Below are 22446 nucleotides of genomic sequence, written 5' to 3' on the forward strand. Positions count from 1 at the left end.
CTGGGCCCTCGAGGAGCGGCTGGAGAGCAGCCCCGAGGAGAGGGGCTGGGGGGGCTGGGGGGGGGAAAACTGCCCGTGAGGCAGCCCCGTGCGCTGGCAGCCCAGAACCCACCCGTGCCCTGGGCTGCAGCCAGAGCAGGGGGGGCAGCAGGGCCAGGGGGGGGATTGTCCCCCTCTGCTCCGCTCTGGGGAGACCCCCCTGCAGTGCTGGGGCCAGCTCGGGGGCCCCCAACAGCAGAAGGACACGGAGCTGCTCGAGCGGGGCCAGAGGAGGCCACGGAGATGCTGGGGGGCTGGAGCAGCTCCCCTGGGGGGCCGGGCTGAGAGAGTTGGGGGGGTTCAGCCTGGAGAAGAGAAGGCTCCGGGGGGACCCTGAGAGTGGCCTCCCAGGGCTTAAAGGGGGGGCGGAGGGGGGACGGGACTCTGGGTCAGGGGGTGTGGGAATAGGATAAGGACTAACAGTTTTAAACTGAAAGAGGGGAGATGTAGGTGAGATCTAGGGCAGAAATTGTTCCCTGTGCGGGGGGTGAGGCGCTGGCCCAGGGTGCCCAGAGCAGCTGTGGGTGCCCCCTCCCTGGAAGGGTTCAAGGCCAGGTTGGACGGGGCTGGGAGCCCCCTGGGCTCGGGGAAGGGGGCCCTGCCCGGGGCAGGGGGGTGGGACTGGGGGGGCTTTAAAGACTCCTTCCAGCTGAAATTATTCTATGTTACCACTTTTATTTCCAAGGCTAATAATGGCTTATTTGTACAGTTTGAAAAGTGTCATTCTGATCTATACAGGTGTTATACCCATACTCCCGTTAAATGTTGAGATTTCCATTTGAATGTTGCTTGAAGTCTTGCTGTGATCTTTCTGCCAGGTTCAGCTTCAACTTTAATAAACGAATATAGCTCAGAGAATGTGCAGAATGACTCATTTTATTATAAAACTGTTTATGGTGAATTGATTTGAATTAGTTCTAGAAAATTCCCCCTCTGCCTGTTAGTGTGGCCATACATGCTTTCCGGTCCCGCATCCACTTCGCCCCCAGGACAATGAGTGTTTCTGCAACTGAACAGCCTAAGCTACTTTGACCTTTTCCAAGTAAATCTACTTTCCGGTTGGATAAAATGGACCTGAATTAGATGGATTTGGAAATGATGATGTAATGACACAATTTTAATGTAAGGAAAGCTTATGCTGGTGTTTGTGGAAAAAGAATCAGGAAGCCTGCCAGCATGTGATTTGGGACCACTCAGTGCAGGGGGTCATAAAAATGCAGCAGAAGCCAGACTGAAAACACCAGCCTGCAGTACTGCGGCTTGTCCACTCCTCCTAGGCCACCAGCTTCCATGCAGTATTGCACTCACAAGACTGGCTGCTGGAAGGAATCTGTAGCTATACAAACAACAAATTTCTGATCTTTTTTTTTTTTTTTTTTTTTTTTTTTTTTGGATAGGAAAGTGTGATCACTACTGAAAATAACTGTCAATTAAAGATATTGGAGTAGTTCAGTCTTTTGTCAAATAAGTTCTTCGAAATACAATGTTGTGTTCTTCCTATACCTATTGGCTTTGTGAAAAGAGTATTCACTTTTCCATAACTTTAATAGACATTACTCCTTATCTGAAAAGCTGCTTATTTCACAGCTGTTTCAACTGTAACGTGAAAATCAAGAGGAGAACACAAGGCAGATACACGTATTGAAATACTTTGATAGCATTTGTCACTCCCCAGTATAGATGAAGAACCAATTTAATTTTTCCTTTTACTCTTTTGGTTCCTGCTCACTGAGTAAATCCATTATTTACAAGAAAGCAAACCTTTCAAAGAGCTTCCATTTCAGCACATTTCTTCAATTTAAAGACGTCATCTCAGAAATTGAGACATAGAAGCTTCCTCCAGGCTTTGATCCATTTGAGCTCTTCTATATGATGCTTTTGCTTTTACGTGGTTAGAACCTGATTATGTGTATTCACTTCAAGGGATCAAGTAGGTTGACTTATCTGTGATTCTCTATCTTCACTTTTTTTTTTTTTTTTAAATTTTTTGGGCTATAATCATGTTTGGCTTTTTCTGGTCCTGAAATGTCACTTATCTGACAGGACTTCTCAAAAATAATCTCCAGTGGTTCAGAGGTTATTCTGGCTGTTTTCTCAAATACTGTAGATTGAGCTGTCAAGGCCCTGGTGATATGAAAGCATCATTTTATCTCACTACTTTTAATTTGTGTTCTTCCTGTTCTGTTCAGCAAAAGTTGTATTGTCAAATGCTTGGTTGCAAACTTTTTGGGGGAAAGCTGAATCAGAAGATGGGTGGCCAAATCCTGTATGGTATAAAGAAGCAACTTCGGAAATGAAACCCAGAAGTACACCGGATAAAGGTATGGGTTACTGTGTGCAAGAAATATTTTGTTTCAGCAGTGTGGAAACCTGTTCTCAAGTCATCCTGCTGATATTATTTTAATTTAAAAAGAAACTTTAAAATAAAAGTTATATTAAAGTAAAAAAAGAAAAAAAAAATGATGGGAAGATTGATATTGAAGGATCTTGGAAGGATCAGAACAGTCGGGGAAAGGATTAGGATTACTGAAAATATATGATAGTATGTAGGGATTTACATCTTGTTCTTCTATGAAGCGTCTTTAAAACTGGTAATTGACATTTATTATTGAACTTGACTAAATTTTACCAACCTGGACCCAGGTGGACAAGCCGCCTTTACTTAACTTGGAAAAGAAATATACATATAATTATATGTGCTTGATAAATAAGCAGTATTAAGATAGCAGTATTAAGACAGCAGCATAAGGTTTCTTATATAGTATTATAGTGTATCTTATACAGTATTAAGATAGCAGATGGTATTAAACATCCAAACATGCAGTGATGGGGGCACTATGATGAGCAAACAATGTATTTCCTTTTTTTTTTTTTTTTTTCCTTTAAAAATACGAGCGTGGCAGACGAACTGACTTTTTTTCGTCTTTCTTCTTTTCTTCTCTTCCTCCGCATACGTTTAGGGACCTGCTACCCACGCTGCATTCACAGCCGCCAAAGCACAGATTCGTCCACGGACACCCTCAGTCCCGAGGTGCGACGATGCGACTGCCACACAGGCAACAGCAACAACAGAAAAAATAATAATTAAAAAAAAAAAAAAGAAAAAAAAAAAGAAAAAAAAAAGAAAAAAATTTAAAAAAAAAGAAAAAAAAGAAAAAAAAAGAAAAAAGAAAAAAAAGAAAAAAAAAGAAAAAAAAGAAAAAAGAAAAAAAGAAAAAAAAAAGAAAAAAAAAGAAAAGAGAAAAAAAAAGAAAAAAAAAGAAAGAAAAAAGAAAAAAAAGAAAAAAGAGAAAAAAAAGAAAAAAAAAGAAAAAAAAGAAAAAAGAAAAAAAAAGAAAAAAAAAGAAAAAAAAGAAAAAAAAAAGAAAAAAAAAAAGAAAAAGAAAGAGGTGGGGGGGGGCAGGATAAGCCCCCTCCCGCTATGTCCTTGCACCGCCGCCTGTATATATAGGCGAGCCGGCAGCAGCGCGCACCGCCGTAGCCGCTCCGCGCCCCTCCGTTAACTTTTCCGCGCCCCTGCGCAGCCCGGTTCCGCGCATCCCGCCCCCGCCGCGGCCACCGAGGGGCCGCCCGGGGTTTGGGGCGGGGGGGGTGTGTGTGTGTGTTCCCTTCCCGGCCTCAAACTTTCCGTCTGTCGGGGTCGGCGCTCCGTCCCCTTCCCTCCCTTTTCGGTTCCACGTCGCGGCTCCAGCGCCTCGGCGCGGGGAGGGGGGCGCAGGGGAGCGGGAAGCTCCGCTGCTGTCGCCTCCCGCAGTCGGGAAGGGGGAAGAAGGGGAGGATGGAGCCGGGGAAGGAGACGCGGGCGGCCGCGGGGGAGAAACCCGGCGAGGCCGAGCCGGCGGTGTCCTTCCAGGCGCGGCTGTGGAAGAACCTGCAGCTGGGGGGCAAAGGCCGGAGCGGCGGCGGGCGGGCGGGAGCCGACCGCCGCAGTGCGGACCCCCCCGCCCCGGCGCCCGGCGCCAAGGGGGACCTACCGCCCGGCGGGAAGCGGAGCGGCTTCAAGCGACGGCGGCAAGTGCTGGACCGCGTCTTCTCCTCCTCCCAGCCCAACCTCTGCTGCTCGGCCGCCGAGCCCCTGGAGCCCGGCGGGGAGCCCGGCTCCGCCCTGCGCCGCCTGAGGGAGCACCTGCTCCCCCAGGGCAAGGGGCCGCCGCCCGGCCGCCGCGAAGAGCCGGCCGCCGGCGATGAGGGGCCCAAAGGCGGGAAGGAAGGGCGGAGGCCCGGAGCGCACCTGTCCCACCAGAAAAGCTCCTCGCTGCCCAGCACCGCCTGCCTGGAGCAGCTGCTGCAGGGCTCGCCCACCGCCGGCCGGAGGAAGGAGCAGCGGGCGGAGGGCGGCGAGGTGAGACCCCGGACCCCGTCGCCCCCCGCGGGTGGCCCCTCGGCGGGGGGGGGGGGGGGGAGGCGGGAAAACGGCGTCGCCTCGGGGGGAGGAGGGGCGGGTGTGTGGCGGCTGTCGCGACAGGCGGTGTCGGGATGGGGGGGGGGGGGGGTCCGCACACGCACGACATGGCCGCGGCGGGTTGGGGAGGAGTGTGTGCGCTCGTACTCCGGAGCAGGAGCGACCTTCCCTCCCTCACGCCTTCCTTGGGTCAACCGCGCGGGGAAAAGGTGACCCCGAGGCTGAGGTTGGGGTTGCGTACCCGTGGCGCTGGTTCCCTCGCTTTTGCCCCCTTTTTACCCCCGGAGCCGCCTGGTTTCTCCGTGGGAGCCCCTCGCGGCTGGTTCCTGCCCTTGGCACTTCCAGCACAGCTTTTCCTCAGGTAACCTCCTCTTTTTCCTTGCCTGGTTACCCCAGTTTGAATTACTATTTCTCCTAACCTCCGTGGGAGCCCCTCGCTGCTGGTTCCTGCCCTTGGCACTTCCAGCACAGCTTTTCCTCAGGCAGCCTCCTCTTTTTCCTTGCCTGGTTACCCCAGTTTGAATTACTATTTCTCCTAACCTCTGTGGGAGCCCCTCGCTGCTGGTTCCTGCCCTTGGCGCTTCCAGCACACTTTTTCCTCAGGTAACCTCCGCTTTTTCCTTGCCTGCCTAACCCCATTTCAGTTACTAGCCTGCTTATCCCATTTGAATATCTGTTTCTTCTCATCTCTGCAGGACACCCGCACGATGACCACTAGTACAAATTTAAGCCAGTAGATAAGCGAATTGGCAGAACATACCAGACACCGTCGCGCGCAGCCGTCGGTTCAGGCTGATGAAGTAGTCGTTCCTCCCTTGTCGTTGGGGGGAGGCGGTGTACACAGCCATAGCTCTTCCGACTGTCAGTTTTGAAATTAAGTGGTGAAGCTAGCGTTGATAGGGGCTGCCGGATCTTGGAATGAATTTCCAGTGAGAAAAGTGCAAAACACATGAGTCATTCTGGAGTTTGTGTAATTCTAAGCTGTCAGCCACTTTTTGCAGGAATAGTTGACTAGCACGTATTATTATATATTGTCTTCTGTCATAATTAGGAAGAAATAACTGAAGTAAAAGGCACGCTCTGTTTGCTGTCAGAAAGAAGTTGTGTGAATATGTGGCGTCTGTCAGGGCTGCAGAACCTGTGGTCGTGGTCCAGCAATGAGCGTTGGTGGTTCTGTGACGACCCGCAAGCATCCCTCGGGGTCAGCGGGACTTTCATGTCCCTCTGCAGAGTTCAGCCCTCGTCTTTACAAACCTGGGACCTAGACCTAACTTTGCCTTCCGTCCCAGGGTGCTGTTTTGTTGATAAGCACCGTGCTGAATTGAGCCTACTGTGGTTATCCCATGGATAAATCACGTTTGTAAATGCTTTAGATCGTTGCTTCTTGAGGTGGGGTTATTTTGAGAGGTGTTTGCAAAGTCGGTTCTTCCCTTCATTAGTCAGTCCCTTTCTCCACACTGGCTCACAAAAAACGTGTTGCACATTTTAAGTATTGTTTGGGACTACAGGATATTGTTCTGTTTTAAAAACTGCTACATTTAGCAATTAATAAATAGGAAAATGTGGGTTTTTTTACAGTTCTGCTGTTGTGTTCAGCAAAGAAACAGCACATGTATTTGCAAAACATGTCAATTGTTACTTAGTTGTGAGGGCATTACTCTTTTTTTTGAACAAGGTACAGTCATAACATTTGGAAAGGATAGTGCTAATAAGGACAAAGTGGTACCCCAGCTTTCTAACACTTGTCTTTAATTAGCAGGATTATGGCCAATTCCTCCAATCAGTTTCTAGTACTAACTTGGGCTGTGCCTGCATACCAAACCTGCTGGTTTTGATGTTAAATGAAGCTCGTTTTGTCCCTTGCATGCATGTTGGTGGAGTTTGCAGAGCTGATGATCATGATGCTTGTTTTGAAGAGATGATCTGAAACAGCTGTTCTGCTATTCCATGATCAGCACATACTCTGCTCCTCTCATCTCCAGAGGTATACTCTCACTCAGATTATTAAATCTGATACAATTCAGCAGCTTCACTGAGCTGTGGGATAGTTGAGGAAATGAGACTTGGACTATGAAGGTCTCTTGGGCTGTTTTCAGTTGTGTCTGTTATTCTTCAGTGGTCTGTTACAGAGCAAGTACCTTCCACTGTGGGCAGATGGACTTTCCAATTCAGTATATTTCAGGAGTCAAGTCTGGTACACGTACATGATGTACCCCAGGTCAGTAAGACCCCTGCCTAACTTCAATGTTGGCATTTAATGCCCCTCTGAGTATTTGGGATTAGAAGTCTGGTAATACGAGTTTGGAATCATTTATATTTTCCAAATCAGTGTTTTACTTGCAGCAGCAGTGTGTGGATTTCTATTGCCCAGCAGCCTTACATATCCAAAGATCAAAAAAAATTCTAGCAACTAACAGAATCACAAAAATAAGATTAAATTATCTAAAAGGGAAAAAAATACTAGAATTACAACTTGCTTTAAAATGTATTTAAAATTTGATTGAAAAACAGTAGCAAATACTAGTGCTGCTTTTGGATCAAGACACTTGAATTTTTTAGCAAATCTGTATACAAGAAGACCCACTAGATATTGTAAGGGAGATAGATGGTAGGGAAAAATAAGATCTCATGAGAATTCAAATTTCTTGTGCTTTTAAGCTAAATACAGTTGTCATCAGTGAAAGGGAGCACAAGTTAGTGGATGGGAAGACTTACAATGTAATATTCTGTACTCTGTGGATTTAATGTTGGAATGTACTTTTTGGCATAGTCAAACGATTTAAAAATAATTTGAACTAAATAAAATGTGATATAGTGATATAGCATCGGACATGGGCAATCTAGCAGAGGCCTAGTTCTCTCAGCATTGAATAATGCTTCTGTTGCAGTGAACAGGATTCATATCTTGGTTCGAGTAAAAGTGCACACTTAAGGGTGGAGTCTTATGCAAAGAATAACCATTACATGTGAGCACTAAATATTGATCTAGTTTTCCCCCGAAGACTGAATACTTCTCAAAGCTGTCCTTGATAGTTTTGGGGAGAGCAGGGCATCATAATTACTATATTTGCTAGCAGGAAACTTAGGTTCCTTTTAAAGAGTAGCCAAAGTGTAAATTTTGTTTATTAGGACCAAGAAATAAACATTTATGGAATTAAACATCATCCTCCTTTCAGCTTCCAAAGGCTCTGTGGCAGGTTTGCTTGGCCAAACCTTTCCTAACCCTAGACATGGCATCTAGTCACCTTCATTTAGCCAAGAGCAGCGGGACATGTGCTGGATCCTTGAGGGAGCAAGCCAAGGGTGATGGAAGCTTCCTGGAGTGCTTCATGGGCAGGAGGTGACAGCAGCCCTCCAGGGGTTCTGCTGCTCCATGGAAGTGGCTGAGTGTGCTACTGTGCCCCAAGGCAATGCAGCAAGGGTTTTTACACTTGCCCCTTACAATTTACATCTCCTTGCCAGCAGGAGCTTGGATTTATCCAGCAGTGCCTGTGCCAGCATGGCCTTTCTCCTCTATGTGAGATGTAGCTTTGCATGAAAAGCTTTAGGCCACTTGCAGTTTGTCATACTCATGTAGTGAAAACCTGGAGGGTGGAAATACCACTGTTTTTTAAGATTTGCAATAATCATAGAATGGTTTGGGGTTGGAGGGACCTCAAAGCCCCCCCAGTGCCACCCCCTTCCCCGGGCAGGGCCCCCTTCCGCCAGCCCAGGGGGCTCCCAGCCCCGTCCAACCTGGCCTTGAACCCTTCCAGGGAGGGGGCACCCACAGCTGCTCTGGGCACCCTGGGCCAGCGCCTCACCCCCCGCACAGGGAACAATTTCTGCCTCAGATGTCACCTAAATCTGCCTTCTGCCAGTTTAAAACTGTTAGCCCTTATCCTATCCCCACACCCCCTGACCCAGAGTCCCCCCCCCCTCTCCTGCCCCCCCTTTAAGCCCTGGGAGGCCACTCTCAGGGTCCCCCCGGAGCCTTCTCTTCTCCAGGCTGAACCCCCCCAACTCTCTCAGCCCGGCCCCCCAGGGGAGCTGCTCCAGCCCCCCCAGCATCTCCGTGGCCTCCTCTGGCCCCGCTCGAGCAGCTCCGGGTCCTTCTGCTGTTGGGGGCCCCCGAGCTGGCCCCAGCACTGCAGGGGGGTCTCCCCAGAGCGGAGCAGAGGGGGACAATCCCCCCCCTGGCCCTGCTGCCCCCCCTGCTCTGGCTGCAGCCCAGGGCACGGGTGGGTTCTGGGCTGCCAGCGCATGGGGCTGCCTCACGGGCAGTTTTCCCCCCCCCAGCCCCCCCAGCCCCTCTCCTCGGGGCTGCTCTCCAGCCGCTCCTCGAGGGCCCAGCCTGGGTCTGTGCTGGGGATCGCCCCGACCCCCGGGCAGGACCTTGCCCTTGGCCTTGTTGACCCCCATGAGGTTTGCCCGGGCCCCCCTCTCCAGCCTGCCCAGGTCCCTCTGGGTGCCACCCCTGCCCTCAGCGTGCCCCCCACCACACAGCTCGGGGTCGGGGGTGAACTTGCTGAGGGTGCATCGATCCCACTGCCCCTGTCACCAACAGAGATGTTAAACAGCTCCGGGCCCAACCCCGGCCCCCGAGGAACGCCACTCGTCACCGCTCCCCACTTGGACATTGAGTTGTTGACCGCAACTCTTTGCGTGCGACCCTCCAGCCAATTCCTCATCCTCCGAGTGCTCCATCCGTCACATCCATCTCTCTCCAATTCAGAGACAAGGATGTAGCGTGGGACGGTGTCAGATGCTTTGCACAAGTCCGGGTAGCTGACATCAGTTGCTCCTCCCTTATCCATCAATGCTGTTACCCCGTTGTAGATGGCCACCAGGTTCATCAGGCATGACTTGCCCTTAATGAAGCCATGTTGGCTGTCACCAATCACCTCCTTATTTTCCATGCACCCCAGAAGAGTTTCCAGGAGGATCCATTCCATGCTCTTGCTGGGCAGCAGTGAGACTGACTGTTTTATAGTTCCCTGGGTGGTTCTTTTTTTTTCCCCTTTTTAGAACTGGGGGTTATGTTTCTCCTTTTCCAGTCAGTGGGAACTTCACCTGTGAGCATTTCATCATCTTAATCAGAGAACATGGGTATAGGCATATGTCACCTTTACTCAACAGTGGACGTGAAGAGCACTTAAGGAGAGGGTTGCCAGCTGAAGGGGTGTCCAGGCTGCAGTCTGGCTGCTACAGCAATGAGAGCTCTTGTGGGTACATTTCTGTGGTGTATTTTCTTAGAAAGTAATGATTTGGTAGCAATGAGCTCTGTGACTTTTTTAAGTATGTCATAGGTTGATCCACCAAACTGACCTGGTTCTTAACTGCTTCCCTCCCTGTCTCCTCTCCAGCTCTGTGGTTGTGGGGGAAAACAGGAGACGTGGGAGAGCTCCTGGTTTATTGCAGAGGGAGGAGGTGGAGAATTCTGGGGCTGCTGCTCAACCTCTAGATGCGTAGCCATAGTATATGAAGGTTTGTTATCTTTGCTGCACACAGAACTATTTGCTTAATTAGTTAGCATCATTCAGGCCTACATTTGTGGGTCTTCAGGGTCAGAGATTGGATAACAGTGGCCTAGATTATGTAACACAGCGTGATGCAAGAAAGAGTTGAGAGGAGAAAGACTGGAGATAATGCATCCAGATACAGGGTGTCACCCATTCTCTTGATAATATGTAAGTATTACTCACTAAAGTTGGTGTAAGAAGGTTAGCTGTGTGGCACATGAGGGCTCTGAGGAAAAAAGGGAAGTTTAGTGAACCAGCTTGTATGAAGACAGGTTGCACTTTCAAGGCAAAGAGCAAGGTGCTGTAGAGATGTCTGGGAAGAGAAGTGGTGGAATAGGGGCAGAGGCAGGGCTGTGAGGAAGCCTGAAGAGAAGAGAGGATAATTTTGAATTTGGTGTGGAGAGGGTTGCAGAGCCAATGAAAACCTGACTGGCATACCGTGCATGTTTTTTTGCCTATACCAGAATAAATCTGTATCTGGTTTAGAACCACCAGAGTCAGTGAAGTTACACAAGGGAAAAATTTGGCTTGTTTGTTCTAATTGGCATATGTCACAGGCCATGTTTCACTAATTGATCCAGCCAATGAAGGCAAAAGAACAAAATAAAGACAAAAGAAAAGGCAGACAATGTCAGTGAAAAGCTACAAATGTAATGTCACCCAAGAGAATCTTAATTGCTACTTCAGATTTCTAAGAAAACTGCTTTGGGAAAGGTGAAGGTGGTGAGGAAAATTGAACACTCCTGACTGTCAAGGATTACCTTTTCCTGAGATATTGCTAATATAAAACAAGAAGAGTTGGAGAGAGCTAATTTGCATAGGTGTTTGGAGCATGATTTGAAGGCATCAGTGTTCTGCAAATAAGAGGGCAAAATTTTAGAGAACAGGGGAAAGCTTCCTTTTGGGAATCTGGCTACTGACACATAGGGAGTAAGCAGATGAGTAGATGTTTAGGCTGGGTCAGAAGAGCCTGGAGCTTGTTAATAGAAATTACGTAGAAATAGCAAGCAGGAGTAAGAAGCTGTTGCTAAAGTTATTTTCTTTTAAAGAAAGCTGTTGCAGTCTCTCAAGGCTGTTTGTTTCTCCAGGAGTTTAATTAGACATCTGATCTTATCAAGGGGTGTTCTACATTGCCCTTTTTCATCATTGTATTAATTTCTGATAAAAGGTTTATCTTTCAGCAGGTTGAGATGCATTAATCTGTTTCTTGTGCTCTGTCAGCCTCTGACCACTCTGTCAACTTACAGTATGTTAATACAGCGTGTGTATATCACTAACATGAAAATCAAGAGATGGCACAACAGAATTGTATTTAATTATCTCTTGAGTAACCTTTGCTTAATTAACTAAAGAATCTCTCCAGAGTTTTCAAAGTAGGCTGCATCATTTTTCAGAATTGGCCAGTTTACATTTATCTTTGTATGAAGTACTTAGGTATTTAAAAATGAACTAGTAGCAGCTGTTGATTTACTGTTTATCTATGACCTTACGTGAGCTTTACTTTCTCCTTTTTTTTTTTTTCCCTGCCTTTACTGGTCTCGTGGAAAGGTATTCATAGTAAAATAATCGTATTGAGAATAATACATGGTTGGTGAATAGGAATTACAACAATCTTTACACTGGAGCAACAAAAAAATGCTTATTTTCTGCTGAGTGACTCTGCTGTGAAGTGATTCTGCAGTATAGGGATTCTAGTTGGATTTCGAGTGACTGTGTCAAAACTCTGTTACTTCAGCGTACTTCATGTGTGTATTTCATAACCTACTGAATTCTGTTGAACTTTTTTAATGTAAAAAGACAAACACCTAAGCATGCTTACAGCATTAAAGTTTTTTTCCAAGAAGTGCTGAAAAATGTTCTTTCCCTCTTGTTGAAATGTTGGATGCAGAAAATTATTAGGCATACCAATAAGAGTTACCATCAGTTACTATATTGTTTCAAAGAGAGTACTTTTTTAGTATTTGAAATAATATGACTAAAGCAGTTTTAAAACTGCCAGTATGTAATTCAGCACCCAGCTCTGTAGGTAGTTCTAATTTAACTGTTCTGTCTTGTGATGTGGTGCTAACATGTTAACAGACCCAAGTGTCATCTGTTTTTTCCCTCTTGGGTGAACTGATGGTCTTTGGCAAGACGACTGAGAACTCTGCATTGATTTGAAGACTGAATTTGGCTTTTCCTTTCTAATCTTAGCATTGATCCTAGATCTCAGATAATATAAGTGTTATCTTCTAGGGAATTTTAAGAAGGTAGCTATAATGTAAGCCCTGAAACTGTTAAGTGTAAAAAAGAAATTTTTTCCTCTTCCCTTGTAAAAGAAGGCAGAATTCCCCCAAATTTTATCTGTGGTAGACTTAATTTACCAAAGCTACAAACTAGATCACCTTTAGTTCAGTATGGAGTTTAGTTTCATGTAGAGTTTGTGTTCTGCTCGCAGAAATAGCAGTGTGTGTTCCACATATTTCTGTATTGATGAACTGATGAAAAACCGTAGTAAGTGCATAGAAAAATGATGCCCCTGAACTTGTAAGTATTGAAGTCTTGTGGGGTAGCTGATTCGTACCTTGCCGCCAAACCAGAGGTTTCTTATTTCAAAGACTTAGAACTATGATAGAGCATCACTGTCAAAAACTCTAGTTTTGAAAGTTTCAGATTCTGCATGTGAGAAGTGGGACCAGGGGATAAAGCTATTGCAGTACTGGCATATTTGTCAGTAAAGCCACCTTGTTTCTCATGTTTCATGTGAATGATTTTTCTGGTGAGGAGGAAGAATATGTCTTAGAAAATCAAGTAAATAATAAGGATGGAAGCAGTCTTCCATTCCTCTGTGTTCTGCTTGGATGTTGCTGATATGTTTTCCCATGTAGTCATTTGACCAAATCTATAGCTTCAGATTATTGACCAAATAAAATCTATGTTTTCAGTTCTTAAAAGTTACCAAGCGCTTAATTTCTTCCCTAAAGAGAAGAGCAAGAATTAACTGTATAAGTGACTGGAGGGTGATAAGTATATATAAAACCCCTAAAATAGATTCCTTTGCTTGTTCCAAACAGAACGGTTTACAGTGGTTAACATGGAACAGTGCAATATAGGATAAAGATTTTCTTGAAGGGTAGTATTTAACACTGTGCTGAAAGATATGCAGTGAATTAATGTTGAAAGGACTTGTCTTCTTGTTATTCTTTTTTCATGTTTCCTTCCGTATTTCTTTTGTATGCTGTATCTACCACCACAGGGTAGCAGTGGTGTAAGGTAAGCAGTTAATTTTTGTCTGTGTAGCAATGCATCCAGGTCTGCCTTCTTTGAGGTCTTCTGTAGCTTCTCTGTGCTTTTCTGTCAAGTGGAGCTGACATAATTCTGCATTTTTTCTGAGAAGAGGTTCAGCAGTAAGTCATTAACAAAGCATACTACAATATTCTTCAAAAAAAAATGTATTGATTTTCCAGGTGGACAAATCCAGTAACTTGACCTGGCCCATCGGTAGAGCATGTCATGGGAAGGGCTGTGTGATACTTGTAGCCTTCTTGGTTAAAATGGTTAGGTTCAGTTTTGCATCTCAATAAGAAAATGGGAAAGGAAATAGCACTATGTACACCATACCATGTTTGGGCATTGCATCAATACTTTTGGTGTATTGTCCATTAAATCCTGTTGCTTCTAGAGTGGTGTGATTTCTCAACTTGTTTTTAAAGAAAAGTCTAAATGTATGTAAGGTTTGTGCTAACCTTTCCACGAGAGAGTGATGATTTATGGATCTATTTGTGTTGCTCTGTCATCAGATTTTTCTGTGGATGGTCAGAAGAGTCATTAGCACTGATAGCAGCATGCTAATTACTTGACATTTTATCCTTACAAATGAGGGTTTGTGTTTAGAGCATACTTTTTCCCATTAAACCCTGTTCTTGCTCTGATGCATCTGAGACTTAGCATCACTTATGCTTAAAATAAAAACTTTCAGCTGTTGTTGGATATGATGTGGTTTTCGTGTTTTACATGTTCCCACTTACTTCAGCAGGGAAAGCCTTTAACTGCCAAGTTGGGTAGCAGGTGCTATAACTAGCAGGTACCAAGCAATGGCTGCTGAATTCTTCATTGGGTAATTAATTTTTCCCTGTGGACCCGTGTCTTATACCCCAGGTGATATGGCCTAACACCACAGGGGAGTTGAGGATGATGTGTAAATGCCATCACAGAAAGATCCTATCCCAGTGTTTCATGTCCCTAGTGAAATTTTTCTGACCTGAAGACATGGGTTAAAAGAGCATTTTGACAGGTTGTTTATGCTGGGAACTCTAAACACAGTGCAAGTTCTGTTTGGTGATCATAAGATGGGGGGGTAAAAGGTGAAATTATTGACTTTATTGTTCGTTGGGATTATGTAATTGCAAGGCCGAACAATTTTTTGTTTCCCACTAAGTGGGGAAATTCTAGAATAGATGACTGATGTTTCAACCACCTCTTGTCAAAGGGATTTTCATTAATTTACCCTTCTTCTGCCACTTCCCCCCAGCTTCTGCTTTACTAAGATAAATGTTGTTTTCTTACTGACCTTATGTAGATAAATAGTACATGTCTTCAGGACTGTTGCTTTCCTTTCCCCCCCTCTCTTCCCTCAGAAATGTAGTAGAGCAAGAGTCCGAGTTGAATTACAGACATGCTATTCTGATAATGTGTATTTTCACAGGTGAAATGTATGCCATGGATGTTGGACCATGTTGAGGCCAGGTAATGGCACAGCAGAAACACATCTAGAGCTTTTGCTGTCAGTAGGAAGGGAACTTCAGCTTTGGGACAGATTTTGCTGAGCTGTCAAAATGTTACAAGTATCAGAAACGCTTTCTCTGAACTGTCTCTTCATTTTGATATTGGGAAGTGCAAATGTCTGTGAGCAGAATTTATTCCTTTCTTCAGCCTGTATTCTCTGTCATTCTTGGCTGTTTATTCTTTTAGGTCTTTTTATAAATATTTTTTTAGATCAGACGTTTCCTATTTTTCCCACATCTGTATTACCTCCTTCGTACTAAGATCATGAATTGCTGCAGAAAGTCCAGAGGCAACAACAGTGCATACTTTTAAATGAAATACTAATATTTCAAACTGTGCTCAAATATGTCTAAATCTAATTCTTTATAGCTCTGTAATTTTTCTCTAGCTTCACTCTGCTCATTTCAAAGGGGAAGGGGGAAGTAAATTTATTTCCAGAAAAACAAAGCCAGTGTAGTCAATTGTTTAACTACTCTTTTAACCACTGGCACTCTTAAGATGCTCTATAAAACTCAGTATCAAAACAGCTTTTGAAATGCTGCAGTGTTCAAACTTTTGCTCTCCTCATTCAGTCCTATTCTGGGGAAGTTCTGCAACTGTTTCGCAAGAAAATCATATTCAAGAGTGAGTCATGAAATGTGATATCAGGCGGATTAGATGCTTTTTTTTTTTTTTTTTTTTTGAGAAAAGCTGAGTGCTATTTACATAAGGAAGTTGGCTTTAGTCAGAACACCAGGCGTGCTATGGGTAGGATGCCATTTGGTTTTGATGGATGTGATCTGGAGGCATTCAGTTTATTATTTCTGCTGTGCTTGTGATCAGGTGATCATGTTAGGCAAAGATGAATATTCCTTTGAAGGCTTGCAAACATTTGATGAACAAGATAAAATTAATGTGCCTCACAGAGTCTTTGTGCAGTATAACCAATTAAACCATTCATTACCTTGCAGTTAATGAATATCTTTACTGGTTTCTCACCTTGTGCGAGCTGTTCTGTTTCATATCTCTCATGTAAGAGATGCACGTACCGGTGAGACACTTGTTTGCTGCTTCTGATACATGTTTTTAAATCAGCAGCTAGACTGCCCTGTAGGTAATAATAAATATTTTATGGAGTTTTTTAGACAAATACCCAAATCTTCTGTGCAGTGCCAGAGCAGTGAGAAGCCAGATACTGTTGGCTGCATTTGGTTAAGGTGGCTTATGCTGCAGTTCATTATGAGAAAAGGAGATCTACACCTAATGCTATTGTTGGTAACTGAGCCAAGTTCTCTTTCCAAGTGTTTTCTAGCCAGTTCTGGAGCCCAGAACAAAGTACATGGCAGAGGTTACTGCTTGAAATGTAGTTTCAGTTTCTGCTGGTTCTCTATATGCTGTCAGATGCAATGTGTGGGGAAGAACTTGAGGCTTTTTCCAGAAACTAGTTCTTGTCCAGTTGGGACAGGACTTGATTTTCAGCTATGGCAAAGCTCCTGTTCTCCGTCCACAAAATGTAAGTACCTTCCAGGAACTCTCAGATCCTCAAAGCTAGAAAGTTCTACCTATTAATTTAAGCACTGGGTGAAAAAATTGTAGCTGATTCTGTCTAACAAAGGGCTCTAAATTCTTGGAGAGAGAGGACAAAACTCTTTCCAGCAGAAAAAAGCAGTTTCTAACTTCCTACTGCTGTATTTCTTGGGTGAGGAACGATTATCAAATGAAACTTCACGTGCAGCAGAGAGAGTCTGAAGTTCTAGGATGCTTGATGAAATGTAGAAAGAATTATCAAACTGTTACTTGAAGGTAAGAAATGGAGCTTCCACCTTTCATTTTAAGGACATCCTTGCTCTTAAAATTAAAGGCTTTTTGCCCTCTTTGACACCAACTTTTTATATTCTGTTACTGTTTTAATAATTCCATTTTTAACTTTTGAATATTATTGACATTAGTTGAGTGTTTTGATGTTCTGCATTACTGTAGACAGTATAGTAATGTGAAAACTGTTTCCTGCCACAAGACCTGGCTTTTGCAGTTTGGCCTTCTACTACATTTTTATCAAAATAATAGTAATACAATGTGGGAATCAGCTGGAGTCCAGGAAATGTGGAGGAATAAATGCACATTCATAATGTAACCCTTGTGTGATATGTAAAAATCCCTCTCTAAGTTACAAGAATAGGGAATTTTATTCTTTATTATCTAGGATTCAGCTACTAAATGTAGTTCAGTATGCAAGATAACAGTTAATCTTCTCATACAATTTATATACTGCTAAGATTTATGTTCCAGTGTTTTCTGTGAGTTAGTGCAAAATAACAATAGAAATTGTCTAATCATCATGATGTGTTGGAAATATGCATTTCTGAAATGATCTACAGAATGAAGGGATTTTCCTTGTGAAGTTGTATCTTAACAGTTGTGGGGGGCGGGACTTGGGAGTTTTTTTTTGTTTTGGTTTGGTTTTTTTGGTTGTTTTTTTGTTTTTTTTTTTTTTTCTTTCTGCTAGAGCAGTCAGATGCTTTGATTGCCTGGCTTTCAGACTAGAAACATATGGTGTATGGCTATGTGGTTCTGTGTGGGGAAGACACACTGGGTGTGAGGCTGTAGCAGTATTTGGGCATATAGCGTGTTGCATCTAGGATTTCAGATGGTGTGTTAGGTATAAGTGATTTAGAAGGGTTTGTTTTGATATGCTGAAAATAGGTTCCTCAGCTTTAGAAAGTTTATCAGTCATCTAATCTGGAATTTTTGTATTTCTCCTGTAGAGGTAGTGTTTCTTAGTCACCTAATGCTGAAGAACTGAGCAACTTCCCTGTTTACAGATACCTCCGTATGTTAATCAAGACTAGAAAACTGAAATAGGAATCGTCCTAAAACTTTCGATGTAATAGTAAAAGGTATGTTTGTAGTACCATGAATTAGACCTCTTTCTGCTTTTACCATGTCTTGGTGTCAGCTCAGAGGGCAACTGAGCCCCATGGGGTGACTCACTCCCTTCTTCTCCCCCAGCTCTGAGAAGGAGAAAATGTGCCAAGTTTTGGGATTTGAGATAGGACAGGGAGGGATGAATTACCCATTACAGTCACAGACAAAAGACAGACTTGTTAGGGGAAGAAAAAGATCATAAATTTAATACAGACACTAACAACAACAATACTTAACAGACAGTGAGTAGGACAGTGAGAAGCATTGCCACTTAACAGTCAGTGAGACAGTAAGTAGGACAGTGAGAAGCATTGCCACACCTTGAGAACACCTTCTCTCCACCCCTCCCTCCTTCCCGGGCTCAGCTCTGCTCCCGATATCTCTACCTCCTCCCCAAGTGGTGCAGGGGCAGGGAATGGGGGGTGCAGTCAGTGCTGCTGCCTCTTCCATCTGCGGTGGGGGGAAGGAACTTCTGGAACTTCTTCCCCTGCTCCAGCGTGGTCCCCCTCTCACAGGAGACAGTCCTCCACAAACTTTCTCTGACATGAGTCCCTCCCACGGGCCGCAGTGTTCCCCACACTGCTCGTTCATGGGTCACCAACTTTCTCCAGCTGGAGTCCCTCCCACAGCTGCAGCTGTTCCCGAGCTGCTGTGGTGTGGGACACCCCCCCATGCTGCAATCCTCCCAGCGCTGAACTACAACAGCGGGGGCTGCTTCTTCCCTCAGAGTCCCGGCCTCCTTTGGGAGCTGTCACCTGAGAAGGCGTGGGGCCCCCCACAGACCGTGTGTCGGCATCTGCTCCACCGCAGACCTCCATGGGTGGCGGTGGGGGGGGCGCCCCGCTGTCTCACCATGGGATCCAGGGGGGTCTCTGCTCCGGCACGCCTCCCCCCTCCTTTCCTTCTATGTTCCTCCACTGACCTCGGTGCTCACACAGATTTCCCCACCCCTCCTCACAACTCCCCACTTCTGTTCCCAGGTCCCTCATCAAATACATTCTCACAGAGGCGCAGCCACCGTCACTAATTGGCTCGGCCTTGGTGCAGAGCTGGGTCTGATTTGGAGCTGGGGGAACTTCAAGAAGCTTTTCACAGGGGCCACCGCTGTAACCCCCTCCCCTGCTACTAAAAACCCCACCACTCAAACTCGGAACACCCAGTAGACCCTTTTTAGCACTATGTCAACATGCAAGGTGCTGCCTTATTTTGTTTCCAAATTGTTGCTTCTTTTGCTTTCTAATTTTCCTTAAAACTTGGGAAATTTGAGAAAATTCTATATCTTTCCTGTTAGTATAAAGCACTAGAAAAAATTGTCTCTAAAATAATATATACACAGAAATGGAGCTTTTCAAGGACATCTGAGGTTCCCCAAAGATGGTATATTGAAGGACAGCATGTATGTCAAGCCTTGTTAAATAATTTCAGATGTTTAGAAGCCAAATATTAACTGCAGCTGTTCAGTTTTCTGCTCTTTCTGCTGGTGTTCTGATGTGCTGGTCCTCCCCACAAACCTTAACTTCAGGCCTATTTGTAACAACATTTTGAGTAATACAAGCTGTAGTGAGTCATGTATTGCCAGAAGCCTCTGCCAGTTGTGGAACTGCAGGCTAATATTGAATTTACTTGACCTTTCTAGATAGTGTTTTTAACTATGCATATCTTGGCATTCAACACCTGCCATATGGTAGATAAACCATTGACTAACAAAAATAAAGCAGAAGCATAAAAAAGCATTCTTTATGATTATTCCTGCTTGTTTCTTCTGATACTTTTGTTTTGCTGTAATGGTGATCACAAATGACAAAACTTGGGTGGTGGTACATTTTACTATTTCAAAAATGAACACTTGCACTGCCACTTAAAGGTTTATTGACCAGTTACCATATTACATGTTCTATACTCAGATGACAGCTTTTGTCAAAATTCTGATGTCAGTTGCTTTGGTCATGGAAGGAGAAGCAGCTGCTTATAGAACATAAGAATATTTCTATTTTTACGAGTGATTGAAAATATCTGGCAGAAAAGGAAGAACTTTTATTTGTCCTTAGATCTGATTGGTATGTGTCTGAGAGCAGGCACTGAAAGCATTGCAGACGCAGTAGTCCAGCCCTCACCAAGAGGACATACTGTGCACAGTAGTGTATTTTGTTCACTTCTGGTGTAGTAAGTGACACAAATGAACAACAGGTGTTGGCATGACTTAACTACAGTTAAGTATGGGTTGTTGTCTTTCTAAGCACAGAGATTTTGACTTATTTATTTCCTTGACAGATGCACTGGAGAATCCATACCAAAGTTTTTTTGAGAGTTACTACTTGGAGAGATCATGACACCCAGGAGAAATGGGTCCTTAACAACACAAAAAGCGTTTTGAGATGGAGTAGTTCTGCAAGACAGAGCAACTCAGAATCTTTGCAAGTCCCTTTCTAAGGAAAAGGATATCAGTCAGTTGCTTGCTTTATCACTCAGTCCTTTTTTAGCAAAGAAGAATGACTTCATTCTGTTGATTTATTCTGATATGATTGATGTAATGTGTGTTACTTTTATTGCTGTTGAGATAGCTAATAAGAGCAATGAAGTGAAAAAGAGATGGGGTAGTAAAAGTGGGATTATAAGTACCATTCTTGGGTTGCAAGGGGAGATGGCCAGTCACAGACAGGTGCTTTGGTCTGTAAGACTGCTGTCAGCTGTTGCAGGGAAATTTGTTTTAGCAAAACAGGTTTGATTTGGTTTCAGAGTTAGGTGAAAACATTATGCATGTGTCTGGTTGCATGCATGGAAGAGGGAGAGAAGTGGGTGAAGGGGAGAGGAACACACAGGGAAGGTGAGGAGGAACTTTGATATTAGACAGAAGTCCCTTCTGCTGCACTCTGTTATTGCCGTTTGTCTTCGTTGGTGCGATAATTTCTATACTAATGGTTTGTGTGCTAATAGCAAAGGGAAAATAAAGTCCCAAGAGATTTACCTAGTGAATTCCAGCAGCTGTTCTGGTAACTTGTTTTCATCTCTTAATTCAAAGTTCTGGATGGAATGGGGGACCTTCAGTGTACCAGCTGTTATCATCATGAGTGTTTAATCTTGTTTTATAGTAGGGCCCATTCCGGACCATTTATCTCAAATGTTGTCATTGTCTTAATAGCATTGCAGTGGTACTGCAGTACTTTAAAGCATCAGTGGCTCTTCAGTCTTTCTGTGTTATTTATGTAACACCCTTATTAACAGTTAGTGTTACAGGTTATGGGTTTCCATATGTGCCCTGCAATTTAGTTGCTTGGTAAGGCAGATCTGTAGGTCTCAGTTATTAAAACAGTGCAGGCTTCTGCTGCACAAGAGTGTGATGACAGATGGCATAGTGATGCCAGATTGCGGAAAGGTTGCACTAGTGTGTCACTGTCATATTATTTGGGTACAGCCTTCAGAAGCTACTGGTCTGTTCCCTTTCACTGCCCAGGATCTGCAGGCCTGTTGTCCTTCGGATGGCACTTGGGAAAGGAGACAGGAGAGATTTTCTTTCACTGCAACTTTCTAGGGCATCTTGGCAGAGGCAGTCATCATTTGTTTTTTATGAATTCATCAGGGAATGGACTGGTTTTCAGCTATATATAGTGCATGATGAAGTCAATATTTCAGCACTTTGAGGTTTGGCAGAAAAAAGGATTGACATCTTTTATTGACTAAATTTGTTAGGAGCAGGGCAGAACTACAACCCATGAGTTTATTTTTAAAATATGGAAAGGTTTATTACCATGTTGCTGAAATCTTTGTTGTTGGGCATAAGACTGGGGTATTAGAGACTTACAGTGTAAAACTATTTGATGTTATCCTTGTTCTTGGTATTAAAAATGGAGATTGAGATTAGAGAAGGTAGCAACGTGAGCGTGCTTTTTTTTTTTTTAACAGATTTTGTTGAAAAGTGAGTTATTTATGACCACTACCTATAAAAACTTGAGATTTTATATATTGTATTCTGTCTGACGTATTTGATATTTAGGGAAAAGCTTACCTATCTTGTGAAAGGTGTACAAAATAATTTGTCCTGTGCTATATGTGCTTATATCATGTATACACCTTGTCACATGGTGATGTTCGTGTTTAAAAGAAGCAATAGCTATTGCAGGGCAAGAGTATAAATTTTCACAAAATCCAGGATTGTTACTTAATTCTCATTAGCTATGTATTACTCTGGTTAATGTGTTGCTCATTTTCCAGGTTATTGGGTTCTTGTTATGTCATATAATTCAATGGAAATAATCGTTTGTCTCTTCATTACAGGTGGGAACCTGTAGTTGTATTTCATAGCTTATCTTCAAGTTTTCAAAAATTCCCTGGTACCCAGTGACAGGACGCCTGGCAACAGTTCAAAGCTCCATCAGGGGAGGTTTGGACTTGGCGTCAGGGAGCATTTCTGTACTGAGAGGGTGGCCAAACACTGGAACAGGCTGCCTCCAGAGGCAGTCAGCAGCCCAAGCCAGTCAGTGTTTAAGAGACATTTGGACAATGCCCTTAATGACAAGCTTTTAACTTTTGGTCAGCCCTGAAGTCATTAGGCACTTGTACTAGAGGATCATTGTAGGCCTCTTCCAAATGAAATAGCCTATTCTATGCTATTTTATTTTATGCTATTCTAAATTTGATTTTAAAGAAGTGGGAAAAATTGCAAAAGCACTGATGACAATAACAAGCAAAATAGGTCTGCTCCAGTTGTTCAGCAAAATGAGGGGCTTCTGGTGTTCACTGTATTTGTTCATCAGAAAAAGAAGCATTTTAATAAAGTTCTCCTCCTAGACTGTCAGAGGAATTGCTTTCCTAAATAGAGCTAAATGTCAGCTGAGTTGT

At 44.0% G+C, this 22446-nt stretch overlaps 1 protein-coding gene and 1 long non-coding RNA gene across 3 annotated transcripts in view; one reads left to right on the plus strand and one right to left on the minus strand.

Annotated features, from left to right (window-relative positions):
- Positions 1-694: 694 nt before the first annotated feature.
- On the minus strand, positions 695-4128 carry LOC122152885. The gene is made up of 2 exons (XR_006164855.1): positions 4014-4128; positions 695-3084 (listed from the first exon to the last, which is right to left on the minus strand). It is a non-coding gene; the product is annotated as an uncharacterized LOC122152885 (long non-coding RNA).
- MCTP1 (multiple C2 and transmembrane domain containing 1) overlaps positions 3780-22446 on the plus strand; it is a 278549-nt gene continuing 259882 nt past the window's right edge. For both annotated transcript variants that reach the window (XM_042787788.1, XM_042787789.1), the window contains exon 1: positions 3780-4381. In XM_042787788.1, the coding sequence (XP_042643722.1) occupies positions 3818-4381 (564 nt within the window). In that variant the 5' untranslated portion in view covers positions 3780-3817. The remainder of the gene's footprint in view (positions 4382-22446) is intronic.

The sequence above is a fragment of the Tyto alba genome, unplaced genomic scaffold (assembly GCF_018691265.1).
Source record: "Tyto alba isolate M040663 unplaced genomic scaffold, T.alba_DEE_v4.0 Super-Scaffold_13, whole genome shotgun sequence".
Taxonomy (NCBI): Eukaryota; Metazoa; Chordata; class Aves; order Strigiformes; family Tytonidae; genus Tyto; species Tyto alba.